This window comes from Mixophyes fleayi, chromosome 7 (assembly GCF_038048845.1).
Source record: "Mixophyes fleayi isolate aMixFle1 chromosome 7, aMixFle1.hap1, whole genome shotgun sequence".
NCBI lineage: Eukaryota > Metazoa > Chordata > Amphibia > Anura > Limnodynastidae > Mixophyes > Mixophyes fleayi.
The window spans coordinates 113,690,143-113,717,256 of NC_134408.1; the positions used below are offsets into that span (position 1 = coordinate 113,690,143).

The 27,114-nt window shown below is 41.8% G+C and overlaps 1 protein-coding gene across 3 annotated transcripts; it reads left to right on the forward strand.

Moving 5' to 3' along the window:
- ASB18 (ankyrin repeat and SOCS box containing 18) lies at positions 1–26,007 on the forward strand. 3 transcript variants are annotated; one of them, XM_075180393.1, is made up of 5 exons: positions 1–406; positions 17,401–17,668; positions 19,891–20,395; positions 21,527–21,640; positions 24,192–26,007. In XM_075180393.1, exons 1-5 carry the CDS (start codon positions 175–177, stop codon positions 24,381–24,383), a joined length of 1,311 nt encoding a protein of 436 aa, XP_075036494.1. In that variant the 5' UTR covers positions 1–174; the 3' UTR covers positions 24,384–26,007. The 3 variants fall into 3 exon arrangements, with proteins under 3 accessions (XP_075036494.1, XP_075036496.1, XP_075036495.1); XM_075180395.1 differs by lacking the exon at positions 1–406 and adding an exon at positions 12,484–12,655; XM_075180394.1 differs by lacking the exon at positions 1–406 and adding an exon at positions 14,602–14,888.
- The last annotated feature ends 1,107 nt before the right edge of the window (positions 26,008–27,114 follow it).

Below are 27,114 nucleotides of genomic sequence, written 5' to 3' on the forward strand. Positions count from 1 at the left end.
CGCGTGCCATTGACACCAAATATCTCAGGAACACACACTGCCGCCTGCACAGACTTAAACAACAGCGTACCAAAATATGGCATAATAATATAGTACACATGAGGACACTAAATGCCATACAAATAATATGCTTTTTTACATTAATGTCACACAGAACAAACACAGAAGCAAATAATGTCTTCCAGGTCTTACTGCTGTAAACGGTCATCCCAGATTTGCAGGCCTGACTATCCTGCAGGATCTCTATTTGTTGTGCGTCTGAAGTCATTACTGGCCACTGGGGATGAAGAAGCTATAACTACACTGCTTAAAAATCAAGTCAAACATGTTGATGCCATCATCGAGCTCTCCAATGATGACTGGATGAAGGAGCCGACTGCACCAATCCCTCCACAAGTGTTACTGGGTAATTAGCTAGGTCTCTCTAAATTATGCTTTAAAGGCTGTTGTTTTCAGTGTAAAATGCTGCATCAATGTGTTTCACTGTATAGATCTGACACCTCACACGCTTTGCCCTATATACTAACTTGGTCACTGCTGGCTGTAATGCCACTGGTGTGATGTTTTGCTATAAAGTATTGCAGTGATGCTTATACCCCAGCTCTGCCTGTTCTGGTAGCACCATCTGAGGGTGACGTTGCTAGAACAGAATCATTAACAATGCTTCTTTTGTTATTTAAATGATGTTGTATTTCATTTATTTTTCGTTATTTATGAAAAAGCAGAAAATAAAGTTTATTCATTAAGTTATAAAAAAAAACCTAAATATTGTATTTTTTTTATATACTAGTGGACATGAAAGTGACCACATTTGAAACAATTTATTGGTCATCATATTTGCCAACATGTATTCACTTATCTCCAGGAGATCCTGGAAGGGAGGTTGGGGGGCAAGTGGGGAGGGGGCCCCGTCCCTTACTTTGCAATGCAATGATTTCCAGAATTGAGCAGCAGGGGGGTGGGGGGGCATGATGACGCGTATCAAGTCTGCATTCGGGAGGGTGCCTACTCTTCAGGGAGACCTAAAACTTGTGAGTCTCCCGGACAATCAGTGAGAGTAGGCAAGTGATTTATTTTTTAAAAGCTTCAGTTGCTTTTTTCATTTGACATCACATATAATTTTGTGTTGATTCATTGTAAGAATTTTCAAATAATCCATTTTGATTCCCTGATGTAAGCAAAAAAGGAAACTTTTTTTATGCATTCTGCAAATTTTTGTAAGTTATGGTGTTTTGCGGTGTCATAAATAGTGTTACGGTGCATAACAGTGGTGCTTCTATATTAAGGATCAGCGGGCTCGGATTCCGCTAATCCGAGCCCACCCGAACAGTGCGGATCCGACGGGATCCGAGCACTGTTCAGGTATTTCCGGCGCCAAAAAAAATGAAACTGAGGCTCTGACGTCCAAGTCTCGCGTCGGATCTCGCGAGATTCGGATTGCCCGCTAGCGGCCGCCATTTTCATTTGTGCTGTGATCAAGGTAGAGGGATGTTGTAGGGTAGTGGTACTCCTGCGTGATCAGTCCAGTTGTGCTTTATGCTTGTGTCCAGTGCTCTGTCTTTGCTGAGTCCAGTGGTGCTTTATGCTTGTGTCCAGTGCTCTGTCCTGCTGAGTCCAGTGGTGCTTTAGTCCTGTGCATTTTTGTGCTAAGTCCATAGTAATTGTCTAATTATTAAAAACTCCCAAAAAAAAGTAAAAAAAAAAATTTTACAAAATAATTTAAAAAGTATAAAAAAATTCTAGAGCAATATATTATTGCAGTCCTGAAATATTAGTACTGCAATACCTACATTCACTGTTTCTGCAGTCCAAAAAATAGGAACTGCAATCTATATTACTACGTTCACTGTTTCAGCAGTCCAAAAAATAGGAACTGCAATCTATATTTCTACGTTCACTGTTTAAGCAGTCCAAAAAATAGGAACTGCAATCTATATTACTACGTTCACAGTTTCAGCAGTCCAAAAAATAGGAACTGCAATCTATATTACATTTACTACGTTCATTCTTTAAGCAGTTCCAGAGAATAGGTACTGCAATCTATATTACATTTAATACGTTCAATTTTTAAAAAGTGCAAGAGAATAGGTACTGCAATCTATATTAAATTTACTACGTTCATTCTTTAAGCAGTTCCAGAGAATAGGTACTGCAATCTATATTACATTTAATACGTTCAATTTTTAAGCAGTGCAAGAGAATAGGTACTGCAATCTATATTACATTTAATACGTTCAATTTTTAAGCAGTTCCAGAGAATAGGTACTGCAATCTATATTACATTTAATACGTTCAATTTTTAAGCAGTGCAAGAGAATAGGTACTGCAATCTATATTACATTTAATACGTTCAATTTTTAAGCAGTGCAAGAGAATAGGTACTGCAATCTATATTAAAAGAGAAAGTGAGGGAGGAGCTGGTAAACCATTGCGATTCCACCAAGCATGTAGCTCTTGTGGATGAAGCCCTTCGTACGCTTTGATGATATATTGTGGCCCCGGTACCAAAATTGGGTACCGGGGCCACTCCATTACGCAGTCCAGAAAGCTACCTCGGTGCAATGTTTTGGACTAAAAAGAATATTGTGAGGTGTGAGGTGTTCAGAATAGACTGGAAATTAGTGGAAATGATTGTTATTGAATGTTATTGAGTTTAATAATAGCGTAGGAGTGTAAAAAAAAACAAAAAAATGGATTTTAGCGCTTTTTATGCTTTTTTAAAAATAAATCAGAATCCAAAACCCTAAATCAGAACCAAAACCTTTCGTCAGGTGTTTTGGCAAAACAAATCAGAACCCAAAACCTCAAGCTAATCAGAACCCAAAACACTAAAAGTGCCTGGTGCACACCACTATTCTATATTGCAAATGAATTTGAACCCCTAATATATTACAGTCTCAATGATAAAAAGTGTGCAATCAGCACTGGCAAACGTCTTGCAGGGCAACTGGGGTTAGTTAGGCAGAATGTGAAGCGAGTTCCTAGTGAAAAAATAGCAATAGTGCCCTTATTACAGATAAATCAGAGCACTATAAATGTATACTTACAATAGTGATGAGACTTAATGAAAACATTGATTCATAAGCCCCTTCACCATATGTATAGTCTGGCATAACATATTTTCATATGTTTATGGTTGTTTATTTAGAACCCTTGGCATGCATATTTATATGGTTGTTCAATCATTATCTACTATATCTCTTCCATGGTGAACTTATTTATTTACCTTATGCTTTTACTGTGGGCTTATTCAAACCAATGCCTTTATCCAGGGTGGATTGGAAACTTAAAGTGCCTTGGAAAAAATTCTGAAAGTGGCCTCATGTAGGCGGGACTCAATAAATGGTAGGCGGGACCAATTAGTATACCAGTAGCCCTAGCCACATCGGTTTTAGGCAAGGCAAATGCAATACGCAATGGAAGGCAGAGCCCGCTTGTCACAACTGGCGGTCCGAACACACAGGTAGGCAGAATCAGCACACCAGTGAGTGGAGTACACATTGATTATGTGAGTGAAGCAGCTTAATCCAGCAGCAGGGAGTTCCCAGGGTTAGCAGTAATTTAATAGTAGTTTGGTCTCCCACCAGTTCAAAAGTCCCCCTAACATTATAAATTTAAAAAAAACAAGAAGCGGTTGCACCCTCCCAATGCCCTCTATTCCTCCCAATGTCCTCTACACCTCTTCTTGGGGTTAGAGGTGGGATTTCAAAGATTAAAACACATACTTTTATATAAAACAGTTGTTACGAGCCGCGGCGGTGCCCAGCCGCCGCGACTCACTCACCTGCGTCCCGGCCGTCGCTATGGCGACCAGGACGTCACTTCCGGTCCTGACCCGGCCGTTGCCGGGGCAACGAGAAGACGCTTCAGCGCTGTGTCCCGGCAATGAGAGGAAGCCGGGCGCAGCGCTCACCATGTTCTAGCCTGTGGGCTAATTAATGCAGCCTATTAATTATGCTGGGGGCTGTGTCTAATTCAGAGCTAGGCTCTGATTGGTGGCCACTGGTATTTAAGGCAATGAGGTCTGCTGCCTCATTGCCGGTTATAGCTCCTGTGTTCCAGTCTGCTAACCTGCTAGTTCCTGTCCTGTATCCTGATATCTATTTGACTCCCCGTGTATGACCCTTGGCTTTGATTTGGACCTTGCTCGTGTTTCCTGTGACCCTGATCTTTGGCCTGTTTACCCGTTCTGCTATTTGCCTGTGACCCCTGACCTCAGCTTGTTCATCGATACTGTTGTCTGCTGCCGGCCCTTGACCTCTGCGTGGACCTGACTCCTCTTGCCTGGGTTCTCCCCAGCTGGTACGCACTTCACGACCCTCTGTCAGTCTGCGGCCCAGTCTGTCCCCACCATCAGGGGCTCCAGTGAACACCTGACTGGCAGAGTAGATTCCGGGTTGTGTTGTGCCGGCTGGAGGGGTTCCTAACAACAGTACTTGTAAACACACTAGCATGAACAATTAAAAAAATATGGTTTTTTTCTGAATTACACGAAAATACACCCATGGATGTGCCATACAAAATATTACAAACTTTATACTGTTCTTCATGATAATTTATCCATTATTAGAGATATATATACAATACAAAGAGCATCCTAGTGACCTCCATACGATACACGGAGCAACCTAGTGATGTCATACAATACAGAGAGCTTTCTTGTGTCCTCCATACAATACAGAGAGCATTCCTATGACCGCCATACAATATAAAGAGTGCTGGATGTGCTGGGGAGCATTTGCCTCCCGGGCCATAGTGGGCTACCTTGTGCTGGGTCTCTGATGAACCTGCATTTTTTTTTCCTTTAAAATAGGCTGCCGAGTCGAGTCTTGCCCACCAGGCTAAAATTTGCCAGCCCTCCCCTGCATCCTAGTGAATGCCATACAATGCAGAGAGGATTTTTATATCTATCATGCAATACAGAGAGCATTCCTATGACCGCCATACAATACAGAAAGCATTATTGTGATCGCAATACAGAGCATTCTAGTGACCCCCCATATAATACAAAGAGCATTTTTGTGACTGCCACACAATACCCCCATAAAAAACCCTTGTCACACATCGCACCAGTTAACCATTCATTCTGGTCTCTGTTCATACCCGTTTCCCTTAGTTTCACTCTCTGCATTCACTTGCTGGTCTGAACTGAGCATGCGCACACCTGGTCTTTTCAAAACTTCCTGCATTCAGTTGATTATCTGTCAGCCCTGTCTACTTAAAGCACCTACCTCCCTACTAAGGTGCCAGATATTCAGGTCTCCTTACCTGTTAGGACGTCTCCTCCTCTGGCTCCTGTTTATTGCTTCCACCTCATTATTCGTTGGATTCAGCAACCACGCTGCAGATCGTTGCGCATCACCTCTGATCCTGCTCCAGGGCTTCCAGCTCATCAGGACCTCAGTGCTTCATCATCCTGCAGCCTTGCTCTTTTGTGTACACCTGATTCATCTTCACGCTGCTGTCTCCCTGCAGACCATCCACCTGAGCAGACTTTGAAGCCCATCCTGACTCTGAATCCGTGACACCCTTCATCATTAGCCCCTTTATAATCATTAACTCCCTCATCCGATTTAATTATTAATCCCCAAGTCCTCAATTACTTACATTCATTTTCATTAACCCCATCATTACCTCCATCAGTTTCATCAATAGACTGTAATGTGTGTCCAGAGTGTCTGCCCCTGTAAGTGTTGGCCCACCGTGTCTCTCACTCTATGTCTCTCCCTGTGTATGTGTACTCAGAGTGTCTGTCCCTTTATATGTATGCCCAATATCTGTACCAGTGTATGTGTGCCGTGTTTCTCTCCCTGTATATGTGTGCCCAATATCTGTACCAGTGTATATGTGCCAAGTGTCTATACCAGTATAGGTTTGCCCAGAGTATGAGTGTCTAGTATGTGTACCTGTAGTTTCTAAAAAATGATGACTTACCATAAGATGTCCAGGGCAGAGAAAGTGCACTGCATGAAGCCTCTTGAGAGTCTCTGCAGCCCCCCCACCCCATTCAGGAACAGACAGCCTCATGATTCACTTCCTGGTGCTCTCTCCTAAGGGGACCACCCCCTGGCAACCAAGGAAGCCGAGAGCGGATCAACTTCTTTGATCGCAACTCACCCTCCGCTCATATCATCCCAATTGAGTGCCCCCCCATCTGCTCATCAGCCCAACTGAGCACCCCTGCCCCCAGCTCATTGTTCCAAATGAGACTTCTGATAAGTGAGGTGGCCTGGTTAGGCCACCAGCCTACCAGGAATCTTCCCTGTAAGGCACATGCGACCAATCCGTCCCTGACCTTATCCTACTCTCATGACCATCATCAACAAGGAAGACTCCCTGATTGTTTTACTGCATTTCATATTAATTCAGACAACATAGAAGGATAACATTTAAGGGGTGGGTATATTCACATATCCTTATTTCTGGCCATTATACCTGTATCAAAAGATCAAGTACTCATAGAAGATATACTATATTACATGTCACTGTAAAATTAATCTGCTTTAGGTCTCCCTTATTCCTCTGTAATCTTGTTTTCACACATGAAAATCCCTTGTGACCTTACTATATCATGTCAATCGATTTCTTCTCCAATTCCCTATCCTGACAGCAACAATGTGATAGGAACCTGACCCAACATAAGTCGCCCAGACTGTCATGGATGGAGGCATGCAAGGGCAATTCCCATCCATATGTAATATATGCATACATATAAGCCCAAACACACATGTATTTGGGGACATATTTATATGTCGAAAAAAGGTTAATATTGAAGGAATGTAGTTCCATCTCTTACACTGGAAGCTGTATTTTGTGGACTAAATAAATATTCATAAGATCAGTGCCTGTGCCTCCGTGACGTCACTGAAGATCTCTCTCCAGTCACTCGGCATCCAAGTACTGGACCTAGTGGTGTGGAGAGGCGGATAACCTCCAGAGGCGCACTGTACAAAAGAGTAAATGTCCAACCTCTTATTATTGCTGTTAGTACCAACCATTTTTAACAAAATACTCCTGCATGGTTAACACCTACGATACTGCTCCTTACTTATGGATTAGCTTGATCATGAGAATGAGCCGAAACTGTCTGTATTACATGTCACAATTGTTTGGATGCTGAATTTATTATGACATTGCTCTGACTGTGCCTGAAAATGCAAATTCCCCCTGAAGTGAAAGTTAGAGGCTCCAAAAAGGCTCGTTAAAAAGTAATCTAATCCAGTAACTGAAGATGAAGGACTGGATTCATTGAGTAAGGCAAAAAAAATAGTAAGTTTTCTTCTGGACAAAACCATGTTACAATGCAAGGGGTGCAAATTAGTTTTTCATTTTACACATAAGTTAAATACTGTCTGTTTTTTCATGTAGCAAACAAATACTTGATAGCTTATTTGTACACTGAAATTTAAAGTTGATCTTGACTATGCCCTACCCCAAATATAAATCTGTCCCCACATTTTAAATTTACATCCCCCTCTAATGTAATATGGTTTTGCCAAGGTGAAAAGTTACTAATTATTTTTTTGCTTTACTTTCTTTAATGAATCAGGCCCGAAGTCTCTGCACTCATCTCATCATCTCACCCTACAACCTTTCCCCACCACCGTATTCCCTCCCAACTTCTCCGCTCCCTATCCTCCATTGCATGCCCACCTGTAGCTCACTTCTTCAACCTGTCTCTCTACACTGGTACATTTCCATCCTCCTTTAAACATGTGCTCATCTCACCAATTCTAAAGAAACCATCTCTTGATCCAGCCTCGCTCTCCAACTACCGCCTTATTTCTCTCCTCCCCTTTGCCTCCAAACTACTTGATTCACTTCCTACCTATCGAACAGCTCCTTTAGTGTTTCTATCTCTGGCATATCCTCCCCTCCACTTCCACTATCTGTTGGGGTCCAACAAGGCTCTGTTCTTGGTTCATTACTTTTTTCATTGTACACCTCTTCTTTTGGGACACTAATTCGCTCATTCGGCCTCCAATACCACCTCTACGCTAATAACACCCAAATCTATATCTCTTCATCTGACCTTTCTCCTTCTATACTACCTTGTGTAACCGTCTTTCTGCTATTTCGTCATGCAGGTCCCAACGCTACCTAAAGCTCAGCTTATCCAAAACAGAGCTGCTTATCTTCCCTCCTGCCCTCAAATCTCCCTTACTGTCAATAACACAACAATTTGCTCAGTCTCCCAAGTCTGCTGCCCTGGTGTCACACTTGACTTCACCATCTGCTTTATTCCTGTCATGGAGTCTGGTTTTAAAATAGACCTCGAAGCCTGCTCAGGATAGGCTTACACCCAGAGAGGTGCGGAGGCTAACGGTAGAGAGGTATTCACCAGGGATCCCCGAAAGGGAATATGGGCTTAGCTGCTCTCTAGCAACAGGCCACAGTCCTCTATGGGGGATTGAGCAGGCTGAGATGGAACCGTGGAGCGGTGAAGGACTACCAGAAGGTAAGTGCAGAGGCTTGAGTGAACGGCAGGTAAGTCTGGAGGTTCTGGGAGGACCGAGTACTAGACGAGAATAGACGAGATTTTCTTTGAAAACCAATTTCTTTTTTAGAGGTGACCTTATCCCTGATAACACTATTTACACTAATACACCATAACACCTGTCCCAATCTCCACTCTGAAACACACTCGCTCCTCTTGTTTCAGCTGTGCCCTATTCCACTTAGAATGTAAGCTCTCTAATGAGCAGGGTCCTTCATACCCTTTATTTTGTCTACCTTGTATGTCCCTGTTTTATGTATGTACTGTTTTCCCTACTGTATGGTGCTGCAGAGCACTGTGGCGCCTTACAAATCTATGATAATAGGAACAGTGCTAAGTAGTTTTGTTGAGTGGAAATGGCCATGTACCTTGCTGCACATCAATGAACCCCCCCCTAAAAATACACCCTTTCTGCCCCATTGCACAAAAACAATCTTGCTCCGAAAATATGAACACCTTCACCTTGTCCAACGCCTCCTCTCTGGCTGTGCACACTTATACTTCTTCAGCAGAATCGAGGAGCACAAGTCAAGGTACACGGAGAGTCCAAAGCCATTTTCAATTTACGCTTTGTTCTTTCTGCTGGTTCCTTGTGACTTCTCATTAATATTCTGCATTGTCATTACAATTGGTTCAACCCCAATGGCAGCATTGTTGTTTCCTGAATAAATATGTAAGGTTTTTGGGGTTTTTTTGGTTTTTTTTAAAATCCTTAACCACATTTGAATGCTGAAATAAAGACAGAAAGTCTGGCATGAAACAACTATATAAATGTACAATATCCTTGTCTGTCTGACAGCTGGTAGACTTTAGTAAATATTCAAACAATGTCTCTGGGTCCTGTGGCTATTCCATTGTAGTTATGAGGTTTAAAAAAAGACATATTATATCAACCAAACATTATACATATGTCCTAATTATTAATGCAGAAGGCTACAAAATTTTTTAAAAAACATATATATATAAAAAAATGTTTCTAAAAAGGTAGAAATACTTTCTAAGTACAGAGAGGATTTATGCCTGGATCAACATTAAGGCACCTCTGAGTTATTAATATCCCATACTGTACTACAGCATCTGGCGACAGTCTGACATGAGGTCACCGTTTCCAGCTACTGATTACAAATATCACATAATTCCTGGTAATACTCTACACCCCATTATAATACTGTGCCAGACACTCCAGCTTAACATTGTCAGAACTATAGAATGAAGTTCTATTGCAGCACCACTGTAATACAGAATTAAGACTTATGAATACATCAATTTAATCCAGGCATATTGAGCTGGTGCCATGGAGCAGTATGGTGATCTAGAGCTCCTTTTAGTCTGGATGACATGGTTTTGCTTATCGGAGTGAAAAGCATTTTGTGTAGTTCAGTATTTAACGACGTTCATAAAAAAATAAAAGCTAATTAGAATGTAAAGCACATTGGTGGACATTCATCCATACATTTATATTGCATTCTGAATACTTCCCTTATACAAAATAAAACTACAGACTATGACAAATGTTGTATACACCATAAGAAAAAAGTGTATCAATGCAGTGGTTTATCCATACAGATTAGTGGTGGAAGTGGGGGTGTATACGGTGGTATGTCATACCGCCACTTCTCCTACTGCCATCATTGTAGAACTATTACATTCCATTCACTCACATTCCCATTACATTCTTCATACCACCACTTCTAAATTTCGACTTTGACCACCGATACAGGTGATATCAGCACAGATACTGAGAATGGCACTAAGCATACAGAACATGGTAATGGTACATACTCAAAGATGCAACTTGTGTAAAGAACAGAAACGTAGTACCGCACAGAATATAATATATAATATAGAATAAGATACAGATAATTGCATGAAGCTTACTAACCATAGAAAATGGCCCTCTGCTGCGGTCAATGCAAACATAATGTCAATTGCATTTAGTATAATGCAGAAGATAAGCAGTACTGTGCAGATATCCATCCATATAGTATAAGAACAGGTACTGAGAACTGCACATAGAATCAGGGAGATGCTCTGCAGATTGTCAATATTAAAAAGTAACAGAAATATTTTTAAAAGATTATTAAATATTAGACCTGAAGTTGTATTTATGCCTTTTTTCAAATCTTCCTCAATGATAGTATTTTTGCACAATTCCAGTCTCCATTTGGTAAGCTTTTATTAACACCCAAATCGCATTCCAACGCTGGATTTTTGTTTTACAATGGTTTCATACTCATACTTGCCAACATTTCCAAGTTGGCCTCTGAGAGATTTGGGGGCGTGGTTTGTTAAATTGAGGTATTTTAGCCATGCCTCCGCGATGTAATGACGCAATCGTGCCATTTTTCAGCAAGGGGCGGGACAAAATGACGCAGTGGTGCTGCAGCCTCTCCGAGTCAGAAAAAAATGCTTTATTTTTTTTAAGAAAGCTTTTTTTATATTTGCAATTATTTTATTTTAAATTACTTTTAGTTTTATTTTTATTTTGAATCTTTTTTATTAATTTATTTTCTTTTACACTTTTTATCCTTTGTTAATACAAAATGGAACTGGAAACCCAAGTCCAGGCTCCTAGTTTTGCTGTGTATGTGTGAACCAGCAGTGCCATATCACGCGTGCACAGAGGGAACCAGACTAACTGGCAAAGATGGTAAGAGTTTTCTTACCACTGCCAGCCAGTATCGCAGACAAACAGAGCATCGCTCAGCTCAATTTTGATGGCAAATTGTAGTGCCTTCATAAGCAGCAATAGAAAATTAGGCCAATTGCTGCTTGTTCATAAATAGAACCCAAATTCTCAAAAACAGCATGTACTTTGTGCATCATCATAACTACCAACTGACTCATCACTTGCCTAAAAACCGTTACACTACATAAATGTAACACACCTAAAAAGATACTTTTTTCTTGCATAGACACATACAAATTACAGATAAAAAATAACATAAATAATAGTTTAATTTATACAGAGACATTTAAACCCCACAAAGCAGATAATACTTTATAAAGGGTGAATGTTATTCCCAAAAAAGGGACAATTTGGAAGGAAAGAGATTAGGGGATTTTGGGGGCGAAAGAGGAACAGTTGGGTGGTATGTCATAACCACGCTCTATGACATATTTCAAGGACTTCTGGGGGTAAATTTATCAATCAGTGTTTATGAAAAAGCTGATGAGTTTTGCCTTTAATAAAATTTCAGCTTTAAAAAATTACTGCAAACCACCAAGAATCGGTGGTATTTCATATCCAACGCTGGATAAATATACCCCTGTTGATATAAAGTAACTGTGATTTATGGTTGTCTGGTCTGCTCTGTGTTTTTAGACCTGTATGGGTGAACAATACATTGTTTGAAACTGAAATGTCCCAACATTCTAGTCTTAGTTTTCCGGGGTTAAGGGGGCAAAGAGGGCAGTGGGCGCAGGGCGCAGAATTGTGCCAGGCTAATAGGAGGAGCTCAGAATGTGAAGGGCATCACTTGCAAAGTGCAGAACACGTTTTCGTTTTACAGGACAGGATTATTTAAATGAGAAAATTAGATATTTTATTGGGATGGAGCAGAATTACTTGGATCAATAGTGATTTTAGGATACAGCTTGAGGAATCGGAGAGCCTGTAAATTGTTGCCCTGGTGCCCTAATATTATTATCCTTTGTTTTATAAAGTGAAACCATATTACTCAGTGCTTTCCAGCACTATTTTAGTTAAATCCCTGTGGTATACCATTCTTTCTGTCGCTATTTCAAGCTGCTAGCTATTAGACTAATCTTCATCCTAATGCGCCATGCCTCCCTTATTGTATCATGCATGTCCTTTAATCATACAAAAAGAAAATTAAAACCTGTATGGATTAGAATTCAAAAGATGTCGAGCTGGGCGGAATACCCCTGGGACACAAAGCAGAGTTGTTCTATCCAGCCATACTCTGACCTCCGGCATTACTCTATGCTCACTAGTAGCTGCCTTGGTATAGGGCAGAGGACAAGCACAATACAGAATGTGGGGGGACTACTCTTGGGATGATGGGTATGTTCTGCGCTTCTTCTGTGAAGGCGATATGAATGGGATCATCATGCTGTTCAGAGAGAGTCTGGAGATTGTAAACCGCACATTGGTGATTGGAGGTGAAGAGATGAGATGGAGCTGCAGAAACCGTGGTATGTACTATGTCTGACTGTCTATTTCATTACTTAAAAAAAAAAACAAGACTTGTTTTATATGATTGCTAGTAGACAACTAACAAATTTGTACTGGTAGAGATTTCATACTAATATTACCAAATTGCACAGACTAAGCTTGTCAAAGAATGGGGGTAAGTCAACAAAAAATTCAATACTCATTTTGGTTAACTACATTAATGCAAACTACGAATTCCTTTATATTTCTTCATAATAAGTCACTAGATGGCATTACTCTGTTGCTACTTTTTGGAATATATTCAATTAGCCCTGATGTTCCGCCAACCATCTCAGCTGTGCACATTTTCAGTTAGTACGGTAACTTAACATCGCGGATTTCTCCTTGCACCCCAGAAATCTGCGATATTACATTGCAGCAGAGTGCCTTCGCGACTGTTCTGGAAACACTCCTCGGCTAATGGAATACTTCCCATAGATTGTTTATTTCACCTCCACAAGTGACTATAGATCTAGGTTACTATAAAATGAAATTAGTTGCTGCTAAATAATAATGGTAAAGTGAAAGTAACTTTAGATCTGAAGGTGCTTTTTACTTACAATCATAAAAAGTAGTTTGATTACTAAGTTTGTGATACCTTAAATGTTTCAGAGAATAACACAATAGTGTTATAATAGTGGTGCAGTGCGCTGCGGCTACTGCAGCAACCTGCATACACGCTGAGAACAGAGGTGAACATGGATGCGGAAAGGAACAAAATTACTTATTTCCACACACACGAGTGTTATGTGAAGACACCTGTGTGCACAGGAAGCAATCCTTCTCCAACGAATCACTGATCGGTAGTGCACCAGCATCACACAAGGCATTTCTACTCCATCATCATTTATTTATATAGCACCAACCTATTCCGTAGCGCTTTACAATTGGGGACAAACATAGTAAACTAATAAACAAACTGGGTAAAACAGACAAAGAGATGAAAAGGCCCTGCTCGCAAGTTTACAATCTATGGGACAATAGGAGTTTGACACATAAGGTTAAGTCTACATTTGCAGTCAGCCCAGCCAGACTGCAAAGGTAAAAGTGACTCATAAGCTAAATGATCCCATCACACAGCAATGTTGGTCAAGAGGTATAATGGTTGGTAATAGGGTAATGTAGTGAGGTTAAGAGGGTGGCTGAGGAATATTATAAGCTTGTCTGAAGAGGTAGGTTTTCAGAGAACTCTTGAAAGCTTGTAGACCAGAGGAGAGTCTTAATGTGCGAAGGAGAGAATTCCATAGAGTGGGTGCAGCCCAAAAAAAGTCCTGTAACCGGGAATGGGAGGATGTAATGAGTGTGGATGAGAGACGCAGATCTTGTGCAGAACGGAGTTGCCGAGTTGGGAGATATTTACTCCATCTACCGATCGTAAACCAGGTTGCAGTATAGTCAAGTGGAAATGCTAGCCCTTCAGAGGGCCTATACAGCATGCAGGACCGCAACTAGGGCTGTGTGAGAGGGGTGACCGCCCAGGGCGCAATGCTGAAGGTGGGCGCAGTTTATGAATATTCTAGGTCAATTTGGTTAAAATTGAGGGCAAAGGGGGCGCCAGTTTTCCTTCTCGCCCCAGGCGCTAAAATGTTATGTTACGCCTCTGACAGTATGTAATAGTAAAAACCGTTCTCAAATAATATGTGATATCTCAATTAAACAATGGAACTATGTTGTTTTTCTGCACTGATGCCAAGCAGCACCTGACCCAGCAGCTTAGATAGGAAGGCATGTGTCCTAGACTACATCATGTTGTTGTTATGCCTCTGTTCACACTGTTTGCATGCAGTATATTTGTATGTATATTTATAATGAAGCAGCTAAAGAATGCAGGGCCGGGCATAAGGCCGATAATATAATCACTAACAGCCTTTGTAGTCTGCATGTGACCTGTGTTCCTTTGTCACGGTTATCACCCCCATGTCACACACACACACACACACACACACAGACGGAGTCCTATAAATACTCAGCAGGCTGTTTGTAGGACAGGGATGGACAGTGTGAGGAGCAGAGTCCTGCACAAGCTGCAGGTTATAACCGAGATGGGTCATCAGCAGCATCTGAGTCCAGAGAATATTTTCCTTGCGGCACTAGAGACAGGAAATCTGAGTCTAGTCCAGCATTTGGGAGCCAGGCACGCAAACCACGTGCTGAATATCAGAGGGGAGGAAATGGGGTATCAGGCGCAGACCCCTGCGAGGTTCGGCCTGGCAGGTAATGATGTTCTAGCTCTTCCCATTTATCCAAGTGGTAGAAATTTGGCCTTGAGCAAACAAGCAGTTTTAGCCTTGACTGGCTTATTGTACTTAACATAGGGATCACTAATTCCCTACACTAAAACCAATAGACCATGTAGTTTGCATTGTAATAAAATAGATGACAGTTCATACATACAACATTCATTTTTCATCCATGTACTGCATTATATGTGTGTGCATGAACTGTCAGTATGCATTCAGTAGATCTGGCTAGGCTGTAAGCACCTGTGTCCGAGCTCTTCAGAGGTATAGGCAGGAAGTTTAGGTAAAGTACTCCATATGTTTTCTTTCTTTTTAACAATAGCTGACAGGGCCAAGCATACTTCACATTTTTATAAAGGTTAGTAAAATAATAATCTCCAAAAAGTAGATCAGAGATCTGAATTTCAAAGGCAAACAGAGTGAAGGACTGCAGGCTTCAGAAATCCCCCAATGGGCCAGAAACACTGTTTAAATATGAAGGGAAACATCTGCACTATCATTTCTGGCATTGGTATTTCCTCGCACATCTGTATTAATGCAAGATTTGTATATGTTATATACAGGAAATACAGACAATCCATCCCTTGACATTTTAGACATCACAGATATTGCCAACCCAGAAGAAGCGCCCAGTGACTGTAAGTGCTAGCATTGTGTCACAGACCTCTCCTACCCTCTGACAGCAGAATGAAGTAAAGGATAGGAAGTGTGATGCTATGAGCTTGTTCTATTATTTGCTGATAGCGTTCAGGTTACTGACTTGCCTGAACTCCAATTGGCTGACAGAGTTCCGTAAAGGAATGGAGACAGAGCGGCCCATTTATGAACAAGCAACGATAAATATTATTTTTCTATCTTATCGTAATTTATAACCAAACTCTTCCAACACTTAGCTGCCTCAGCGATACTGACACAGTAAGGGTTAACTTACTAATTTGCCGGGCCAGTCTCTGCCGAAATGCCGGCACGCACATGCAGAGTTGAACTGAAAGCCCAGACTTGTTAAATAGGGTTTCCCATGCAAACAATCTTATTGCAGGCAATAAACCCTTGTTCCTCAACGGTAATACCTTGATGCCAAAAAAACTGTTTTTGAGGACCATAGGGCTTTTCGCCCTTTAATAAATGTCCCAGATGTATTATATGCCAATATAACAGTCTGATAGCAGCTTGGAGATCAGAACTTACAAAAGCACAGAGAGTAAGTAAACTAGCTCTGGTCAGCAGGCCTCTGTATTGTATGCTAACCACACGCCCCTAAACAAAAATACCTATTTTGTGAGGTATAACTAGCTACCAAAAAGTTTCTGCTTCATAACATTTTGCTGAAATCCTGCAATTGCTCTTGAGGTATTTACATTGGTAAATTCAATTCCAATAACAACAAACCTATGGGTACTCCAGTTCTGCATGCAAGTGTGTGCTATATGCAACATAAGAGCGCAGACATTTTGTGGTGGTGAATTGTGTGTGTTCAAAGGCGCTGAGAGGGGGTGGGATGGAGCAGGTACAAAATACTGGGGCCCAGGCCTGCCTGGGGGCCCTAGCCTGCCTGTGCAAAGTTGTAAATTAAAATTTTAGTGCACGGGTCGAGAAATAAAATTGCCACCCCTCAATGTTAATTACATAATCCTAAAATATTCATAAACTGTACACCCATTAAGCTTTGCACCTTGGGCGGTCACCCCTTTCGCACAGCCCTAGCTACAGACTCTATGGGGAGGGAATTCAATTGGCCACATTACGAGTAAAAGTAACGCGACCTGCGCATTATTACGGTAATAATACGCTTTATTACCGTTATTACGGTAGTTTCAACACTGGCTTTTTGCTCAAAGCAGAGAGCCGGGTTAAAACTACCGTAATAACGGTAATAGTTTTAACGCCGCGGAAATTCGGGGGGAATTAAATTCCCCCCATGCCTGTGTAATGCGAGAAGCCACCAGCCTGGTGTGGCCACACCCCCTTTCAGCATCTATGGAAGGAGCCACACCCCCTTTCAGCATCTATGGAAGGAGCCACACCCCCTTTCAGCATCTATGGAAGGAGCCACACCCCCTTTCAGCATCTATGGAAGGAGCCACACCCCCTTTCAGCATCTATGGAAGGAGCCACACCCCCTTTCAGCATCTATGGAAGGAGCCACACCCCCTTTCAGCATCTATGGAAGGTGGCCCCATAAAATTACTGTACCTGTGCCCGAAATTCCTCTTGGCGGCCCTGTGTGTGTTTTCAGGATGACAAACACCAAGGAATTGTAATACTGATCCAAATGGGTGTAACTGTTTCTTATAGGAAAAAGACATATAATTAACTTACTTAAGACAACTTCATATAATGTATGTGTGTTTATCATGGCTCAAATGGTGGGATCAAACTATGTTTTACTCATCATATATACACAGTGGTAGTTTTACTTTGTCTGCTCATTTCTTTTGTCCCATTCTCTACTCCTACATTATATTTCGTGTGATTGTGTATCCCAGGGTTGTGGACGCTGGAGTATACCCAGGAGCTAACAACACCCCTGTGCATCACTTCATCCCGCGGTTATACAGAATGTGTGCGTTACTTACTGCATCGCCGCGCAGATCCCAATGCTGCCCCTGGAGGGCGCTCTCCCTTGCACGAAGCCTGCTCTATGGGGCATGAGGGCTGCGTTCAACTACTGCTGGAATATGGAGCCAATCCCAACCGGCGCAGCGAAGACGGCCTCTCCCCGCTGCACCTATGTGAGAGGAGTGACTCTGTAAGGTAGGTGCGGAGCTGTTCATGTTCTCCTGATGGCAAAGGTCGTTTTATACCTATGCAATGGACAGGCCTACGAAGTAGATTAATAATAAACCAGGTGACCTGCAAGTACGTATGTGCACTTGGAAACCAGCTATAGGCAATGTGTTCTTCACATATGTGCTATATAGTGGTATATAGTGCTCTACCACTCTGATCTGTTCAAAACCATCTCTCTCTCTCTTATCTATATCTATATATATATATATATATATATATATATATATATATATATATATATATATATATAAATAATGAGTGCAGTAGCGAACTTAGTCCACTGTGTATATATATATATATATATATATATATATATATATGTGTGTGTGTGTGTAGTGCAGACAGAAGGAATTCCACCTGTGTGACAAATTTAAAAGACTGTTGTGCTTTCTGTACAAAATTAGTTGCATTCCTATCTTTAAATCTATTTGGACCTTTTATGCTATGCTCTCTTTACTTGTAGTCTTTGGAAATATTGTTTGGAATTGTCCCAGTAAATATAAAATGGGATAATATGAAATAGCTGAAATATGGATTACAAACTGTCTGAATTCTAACCACTCTTGAGTTACAACCTGGATTGTTAAAAATGTGTATCTGGCAGAAATGTGTGAATGTAAATAAAATGTCTGCTTTGCTGCCTTTACAAGAGAAGTACAATCAAGATGGCGTTCAATGCATTTTAACTAAATGATGTTCACTCTCGGATGTCAAGGAGGAGCGCACACAGTTACCAGGGGCTGGTTGGCAAATTTTAGCCAGGGAGGTGGGCAAAACTCATCCCAGCAGCCTATTAGGAACATTTTCTAGAAAAAAAATGTAGGTGTTCCACTGACCCAACGCAAGGTAGCCCAATATGGCACCTGAGGAGGCAGATGCCCTATGTCGCCAGTCCAGCCAGTCCCTGACAGTAACTATGCCAACCAAAATTGAACAGTCTAGTGTCAAGAGCTGACAATCTAAGCTTTTTAATGTAAAAGTCATCTCAAATATAGCCTTCAGCCTATATTGTGTCAGAGGCTCACTGACTCCGTGGCTTTAAACATTGCAATTTTGATACCCCTTTGTTACCTGTGAATGGTCTAGTAAATAGCGCACACTGGATTTGAGAGAACGATCCAGTGACCCTGGCTTATGGCATCCATCCTGTGCTTTAAACTAGTAACTAACTATGCTATATCTATATACTATAAAGTCATATAACTAAAGGCATATTGTATAAAAGACGGAATTGGATATTTAAATTTTTTTGCCTTTAAAAAATAAATAAATAGGAAATGATCATGTCTGAAGAATAAAGAGAATCACAGTAAAACTGTCTTCCAGACCCTTGTGATTGAGCAGCTCTTGTTTTGCCTGTTCCTTTTGAAAAATTAATAAACCAAACATTTTTTTATCCACCACTTCTAGTCTGGTATCCATGTTCAGGGATCCACTTTGTCCCACTAGAAAAGATTGCAATTTGGAGGACAAATTGTAATTTATATTATTAGAGTAACTTCATATTAGCGTCAACCAATAATATAGTAGTGAATTTACTGAGGCAATTTCTAACAGCAGGTCCACTATCCTGTAACTCCCCTGTTATTACATTTTACCAGCACTCACACACACTCACACAGGTGCTGCAAGTAACACTTACCGAGCTATGTGAGGAGGAATACATTCTTCTTTCTAGCACAGTCAGAGGGAATCTATTTGGGGGTAACTATACAAAAGTGGATGTGACCATTAAGAAACTCACAATGTTGCCACCGTTCCAAATTCTAAGCTCTGTGTCCTCTGAAAAGTGGTGATTTAGTCACAAACCTGAAAAGACTGTTGGAAATTCCTCTGTGAATAGTCTGCACGAGCGTGCATCAGTTGGTTTACCAGCGTTTTAGTCCTGTGGCAGTTTTTTTAATACGTACATTTGCCTGTGTCGGGTATAAAATGACAAGTCCTAAAGGACAAGATGCACATAGGGTTACAGATGACTTTAAGGGGTATATTTACTAAGCTGTGGGTTTGAAAAAGTGGAGATGTTGCCTATGGCAACCAATCAGATTCTAGCTATCATTTTGTAGAATGCACTAAATAAATGACAGCTAAAATCTGGTTGGTTGCTATAGGCAACATCTCCACTTTTTCAAACCCGCAGTTTAGTAAATCTAGCCCTAAGTGTTGTTATCTCTATTTTGCTCTAGATGTGCAGAGTTGCTCTTACAACATGGGGCTCTTGTGAACCAGACCACAGAGGTCATGCAGGACACCTCACTCCACATTGCAGCGCGGTTAGGACTTCTGGGTCATGTAGACTTGTACCTTCGCCATGGTGCCATCAGTTTCATCAACTGCAAGAATTTAGAGGGTGAGACCCCCTTGATTGCAGCCTGTGGAGGGAATGGATGTGATGAGGATATTCGCCTGCAGCTCTGCCATCTTCTCTTAGAGAAAGGTGCTGACCCAGAGGTTCAAGATCAGCAAGACAGGAGGCCGCTACACCATGCCTGCCGCAGAGCTGAACACCGTCTGGTGGAGTTCCTGCTGGCTGCTGGAGTGGATGTGAATGCTGCCGATTATAATGGAGGATCACCCCTTAGCTGTGTTCTGCAGAGTGCTGAGCTGTACCAAGAAAAGAGACCTTATCTCACTGTATGTGCTTTACTTAACCATGGAGCCCGCTGTGTATATCCAGAGGCTTTTGGGAAGGTAATTTATACTAGTCATAATTTATTTTACTTTTTTATATATACTTCTTCCAATGGTCGTCTTTGTAGCCTGCAACTTTCAACAAGAACAAATGAGGTTTGACAAGCTTGAGCAGAACAGCCCTAATGTGATACTGATTTACTGACTTCACACATGAGTTTTTCTAAGAATATTTTATATATATATATATATATATATATATATATATATATATATATATATATATATATATATTATATATATATTGAACCATGAAAACTAGAGAAACATCGGAATTCTAGGTAGGCTCACATCTATAAGGCTTGATGTCTAGGAATGCTGAACTCGTTTTTCTTTGCAGACATTAGGGTCATTTAGCAACAGACAGTGCATCACAAAATAGTATAACTACATAGTGCTGTAGGGCCTGCACTCATCAATTGAGTATAAATAGTTTTACACCCCGAACAGAAGTTCCTAGGTCCATATGCTCAGCTGCCTTGCACGGCCATTGCTTAGAGTCAAACATACATCCATTTATAAAGTGACCAATGCAGGTCAATGCACCTTATTCTATCACATTTGGAACTTTTGAAATGTTCTTCTCTTTCCCAGTGTTCTGATTTGTTTAGCTAGTATACAAATTAAGAACATACACATTGAGGCTGTCCTAATGAGGTTGATACATTACTTTGTATGCATCAAATGATGTGTTCTCCCCATCCTAACCCCCCCCCCCCCCCCCCCATTATCCTGGACAAAGAAAGTTGCTCCTTTGTAAAAGACGCCATCTCGCCGCACAAAGCCCTGTGCAGCAGCGGAAAAATAAATTCAGGAGGCGTAAGAACAGTTTTGGGGGAGAATAGATTTGTTGACTTACTAGAGCAGTTGGTTACTTTAAACAGTGACAATGTGATTTTATAGCTTAAACTGTTTACAGAAATAGCGTACAGAAAGTACATCAATGTATTGTATGTATCAATGTGTTCTTAATGATCATCCCTATTGCTTGGGTCTAGACCTAGTTTGTCTTTTTTCTTATTGTATATCCTGTTAGTTGTTCTGTATGTATTCCCTCACTTTGTACACTATCTTATAGTTTGGGTGATTGTTAGCTGTACTTATGCAATGATATTGCTTTGTGCTGTGCAGGTGCTGCGTTGCTGTTCCGAACTCCCTGATGTCATCGCTTTGCTGTACAATTCATACTTAAGCCTTCAAGTCTACAGCAAATGGAAACAGGATATCCCAGAAAATGTGTTCCAGGTCAGGATCATTTGGGTCATCTGTGCTGATCATGCTGTGACCTACAGAATATCCCTTATCTATGTGTCAGTCTCTGTGTCTCTCTCTCTCCTATATCTGTTTACAATCATATTGTTCGCTGTAGCTCAGAAGTGCTGCCCAATGGACCAGCATATTATACATCCTGTGCCAAACAACTTATACTACACAATGGATGGCCCCAAAACATTAATTTACCTACCTGTTCCCCCACAAATTGATTATACTAACCCAGTGGATTCCAAACTTTTTCAGTTCAAGGCATCCTTAGGGTCTCCAAAATTTCTTCAAGACACCCCTAAGCCAAAATAATTACCAAGTAGTCCCCCGCCTTGCTTACCACTGGCCCTGGCCGAGGCACCCCTGTGAGATCTCCGAGGCACCCCAGGGAGCCTAGGCGCACAGTTTGGGAACCACTGCACTAGCCTGATTATACAGACCTGTGTCCCCGGCAAAATTAAGCACCAGCCTATTACAAACCAAACTGTGCACCCACCCAATAAGATTACACAACATTCAAAGTCCACCGAAAAAAATATTTCCGCATCTCCCATTGAAAATCCAGAGATCGAGATGGGAAGACAAGTGGAGAGGAAGCGTGGTGATGTCACCATAGCCCGTACCCTGCCTTTCAATTGCACAACAGGTGTAATTCTGCTCAGGATGCAGGAGAGTGTCTGCTCTTCTGGGAGTCTAGTAGGACTCCCCAAAATTCATGAGCCTCCCAGACATTCCCGATTGATCTAGGACATGTCCTACCCTAACTATAAATCTGTCCCCACATTTTAGATTTACCTCCCCCTTGAGTGCAACATGGTTTTGCCCAATGTTACTCTTTTTTTATGCTTTGCTCTCCTTAATGACTCAGGCCCACAGTGTCCCCTGCAGGCGACACACTGCAGAAACCAGACTTTGTTTACTTTTATTTTCATCATCATATATGTTGTTCTGCTAAAGGGGTAATTAAAAAAAAGAAATGTGTGGTTTCTCATGCCTGTATATTTTATGAGGGGCAGACTTTTCTCTTAGCAAAGTCATATAAGAGGCAACCATTTTGTAGACTAAGCCAGTGTTCATTTGAGTGCAGAATATCCATTGACTTGGAACCAGGGACATCACTAACACAGGTAATTTTGCAAAAGTGCGCAGTTCCGGTAATATAATGTTCACCCACCGCTTCGCAAGATTTACACACTATAATTAGAGCTGGTGCAACAACAAAGTCAGTTCACTCTGCTCTGTGGTGTGATTGAGGTGTAACAAGGAAGAAGATCAGATGGAACAAAAATGGTGAAATTCAACGTGGCAAAAAAAGTTACAGGAGGATTTTGAACTGTACGTCAGATAAATGCAGAACATAGCAAATATTTCAAGGTAGAGTTTTGGAAAGTTTGGTTATCTCTCGCTACAATATAATGAATATTGGTTCATCCCATAAAATAGCTGCCTCCAATGGGTGAAGGTGACAAATCTTTCAGTGAACAAAATTTCAGATAAAGCTGTAAAGAGCAATGCTGTAAAGTGATCATTATCATCATCAGTTATTTATATAGCGCCACTAATTCCGCAGCGCTGTACAGAGAACTCACATCATTTCCTGTCCCATTGGAGCTTACAGTCTAAATTCCCTAATATACACACACACACACACACACACACACACACACACACACACACACAAACTAGGGTCAATTAACCTACTAGTATGTTTTTGGAGTGTGGGAGGAAACCAGAGCACAGGGAGAACATACAAACTCCACACAGAGAAGGCCATGGTCGGGAATCGAACTCATGACCCCAGTGCTGTGAGGCAGAAGTGCTAACCACTAGGCCACTGTGATGGGGACTTGTATTGCTGGTGCCCATACACCATAGTTCTCCCGGAATTTCTGGGAGACCTCCTGGAACACTGAGAGAGCACTTACCTGACACAAGGTAGACGGGGATATGATGTGAATACTAATTGCATCCTCTTCACTTCCCACCTCTCCTTCACATCTCCCAGAATCTATGTAGAAGACAAGCTTGCTATAAGTATGAGGCTCTTCTGCTCATCTCTCAGGAATTTTTGACCCTTTGCGTTTTCTGCTCATTAAATATCATCTTATTGCAATAATTAGAAATCATTTAACGTGCCTATTTATTAAAATTGTTCAGCCAGGACAGCGGATCAGATAGGACCTTATGCTTGTGAATAATCTATAGTAAAGTGATCTCAATCACTTTAGTTCCAGGTTCTGACTTGGTCTCAGCAGTGACATCAGATAGGACCTTATAATCAATAGTAAATGTGCCATTAGGCCGTGCATGCTCAGAATACAATTCGTGATAAGAGGGAGGGGAAGAGATAACTATTGCATTAGACTTTTTTAAATAGCCTATTAACTTTTGCTTAAACCGCAGACATTTCCGCACGATTTAAGGGTTGATAAATAGGCCTCTCAGTCTCTCTGTTTGTTACTTGTTCTGTCTTCCGATTTCTTACTATTTCCATAGCACACATTTTCTTACACTCTCTTTTCACTTTTTCTAGGCTCACCAATCCTTTTACACAACATTCTTCAGTCTGTCTGGAACTGTCCGGTCCCTTCAGCACTTGTGCAGATTTACTCTCCGTAAACATTTTAACAGTCAGTGTTGCCATCTCATCCCTTTACTGCCAGTCCCTACAGCCATAAAAGACTATTTGCTGCTCACCACTGAACAGAGTGTCGGCCTGCTCTGAATTTCCGCACTGTCATCATTGTAGCATTTAGGGTGAATTTACAGAACTTGAGGACTATTTCTACATATACTGGCTTCTAATTGTTTTTCCTATAGCTTACTTTGTTTTGTGAAATGTGTACTGTTTAATAATTTTGCTGTTGCAGGATTCTTTCTAGCTTCTATAATGGTGTTAATAAGTATGCTTACAGTGTTTATCTTGCCTATCATTGCTTTTTGTTTTTTTTTATATCATTCCCTTATATTTTCCCATAACCCTCCTGTTATTCTTACTCATGTGATAATCCTCTCATAGTTGGCACAGAAATGTAAGACCTGGTACACACTACAGGTTATTCACCCAATTATCAGGCCAATCACACGATAAACGACCATTTAGCCCTATATTGCATTAGTGTGTATGCTCCAACGATGAACGGTTATCGTTCAAAAGCCCCTCGTATCATCTGATTTCATAAACGCAACAAAAATCTCGTTCAGTGATGGAACAATTTTGGTCCAATTCTGCAGTGTGTATGCACTCAGCACCGGCAGTGTCCATAGAGTTTACAGAGTCATGATCTATTCAGCAGATGGTTATGACAGATGAAGAGCACAGATCTGAAGGTAAATCTTGTAAAATGAATCGACATGCTGATCAGGATTTTCATTCGTTGGTAAAATCTTAGTGATATCGCAACGGGAGAATTTTTTTGTACCCAGCCTAACCTAAACATAGCACATACATCCCCTGTACTAGGCACAATTTAATGAGCAAATAGAAATGTGGAAATTAGAGGACCTTTAAACACTCTTATGTAGAATTGGACATTTTTTATGTTAAAAACGTAAGTGTAAATTGCATCTGTTTAAAAGACGCAGTATATTTGCTATTCAGAGCCACGTTTCTTAAAATACGTCCGGCACTGCATAGTAAGCAAAAAATGTGTATATTTCAGTGAGATACAAAGCATATCATACATTAAATGTGTAATAGAATAAATATACATTTTCAAAAAGCCAAACAGTACACGGATTATTTACATATGAAATCCCAGTGCCAACATGATTAGGTGAGAAAATAAAGAGGGTGAGTGAGCCTGTGCGGGTGTTACCAGCGTATGTGCACAACAGGTGCCAGTGGTTCCTGGAGTACCAGCATGCCCTGTCAGACATGGGTATGCTGGAGCTTGTAGTACTACAAACACCAGCATGCCCAAACACATAAAGGCGACCTGGGCATGCTAGGACCTGTAGTGCACCACAGACAAAATGGATTATTAACTCTTTATTTACTTTATTACATCTAACCCACCGCACCAGGGGTGTGGACAGAGCAATGCGTAAAACGCATTTCGCACTCCTGTTGTAGACATGTGCCCATCTCCACATGAGGCCCTAATGTGTAAAGCGCTACGGAATATGTTGGTGCTATATAAATAAATGATGATGTGTACTCGCCCAATTCCATGTTTTTCACTAAGTGTAACATGATGCTGGATATTGTATATATGGATATGTTTCAGAAAGTAGGTGTAACAAAATATGTGTTCGAGCAAACGTTTTATCCAATTTAGTGGCACACTTTTATATACCAAGACTACACTCTTAACCCCAAATTATAAATTGCCCCAAAATAAAAAAAACCGCTCATTCACACATTTGTGTTTGGAGAATTTATAACAATGCAAAGACGATCTACAATTTTCTTAGATTGTAACCTCATTTAAGCATATTTACCTTTTGTTTTATGTCATTGTATGTACTTTACTTAGGTCAGTGTACATTACATAGTATGTCAGTACTGTATAAATATAAGGCGGCGGTTCCCAAAGTGTGCGCCGAGGCTCCCAGGGGTGCCACGGCGCTGTCACTGGGGTGTCGCGGGCCAGCCATAGAAAAAAAAAGAGAGAACACAGAAACTTATCAATCCGCCGGGCGCCAGGACCCAGCAGCCTCCTCTCTCCCGCAGCTGTCACTGAATATCGACGTCAGTGACAGCTGCAGGAAAGAGGAGGCTGCTGGGTCCCGGCGCCCGGCGGATTTGTAAGTTTGTGTGCTCTCTTTTTTTCTATGGCTGGTGCGCGGCAGAGGAGTGTGAGGGATCGCGACAGCGGGGCAGAGGAGAGGCACAGCAGGGCAGAGAAGGGAGACAGCAGGGGCAGAGGAGAGGCACAGCGGGGCAGAGGAGAGGCACAGCGGGGCAGAGGAGGGTGACAGCAGGGGCAGAGGAGAGGCACAGCAGGGCAGAGAAGGGAGACAGCAGGGGCAGAGGAGGGGCACAGCGGGGCAGAGGAGGGGCACAGCGGGGCAGAGGAGAGGCACAGCGGGGCAGAGGAGGGGCACAGCGGGGCAGAGGAGAGGCACAGCGGGGCAGAGGAGGGGCACAGCGGGGCAGAGGAGAGGCACAGCGGGGCAGAGGAGGGTGACAGCAGGGGCAGAGGAGCTTGACAGCGGGGCAGAGGAGGGTGACAGCGGGGCAGAGGAGCTTGACAGCGGGGCAGAGGAGGGTAACAGCGGGGCAGAGGAGGGAGACAGGGACAGAGGAGTGTGACAGCGGGGCAGAGGAGTGTGACAGCGGGGCAGAGGAGGGTGACAGCGGGGCAGAGGAGGGTGACAGGGACAGAGGAGTGTGACAGCGGGGCAGAGGAGGGTAACAGCGGGGCAGAGGAGGGAGACAGGGACAGAGGAGTGTGACAGCGGGGCAGAGGAGGGTGACAGGGACAGAGGAGGGTGACAGGGACAGAGGAGTG

Bases quoted from the DNA above. Each gene is read 5' to 3' on its own strand.
- ASB18 (XM_075180393.1), top strand. From the start codon at position 175: ATGTCTTCCAGGTCTTACTGCTGTAAACGGTCATCCCAGATTTGCAGG. The intron at 407-17,400 runs GTAATTAGCTAG...TGTGTATCCCAG, and splicing joins CCCTCCACAAGTGTTACTGG to GGTTGTGGACGCTGGAGTAT. The intron at 21,641-24,191 runs GTCAGGATCATT...CACTTTTTCTAG, and splicing joins TCCCAGAAAATGTGTTCCAG to GCTCACCAATCCTTTTACAC.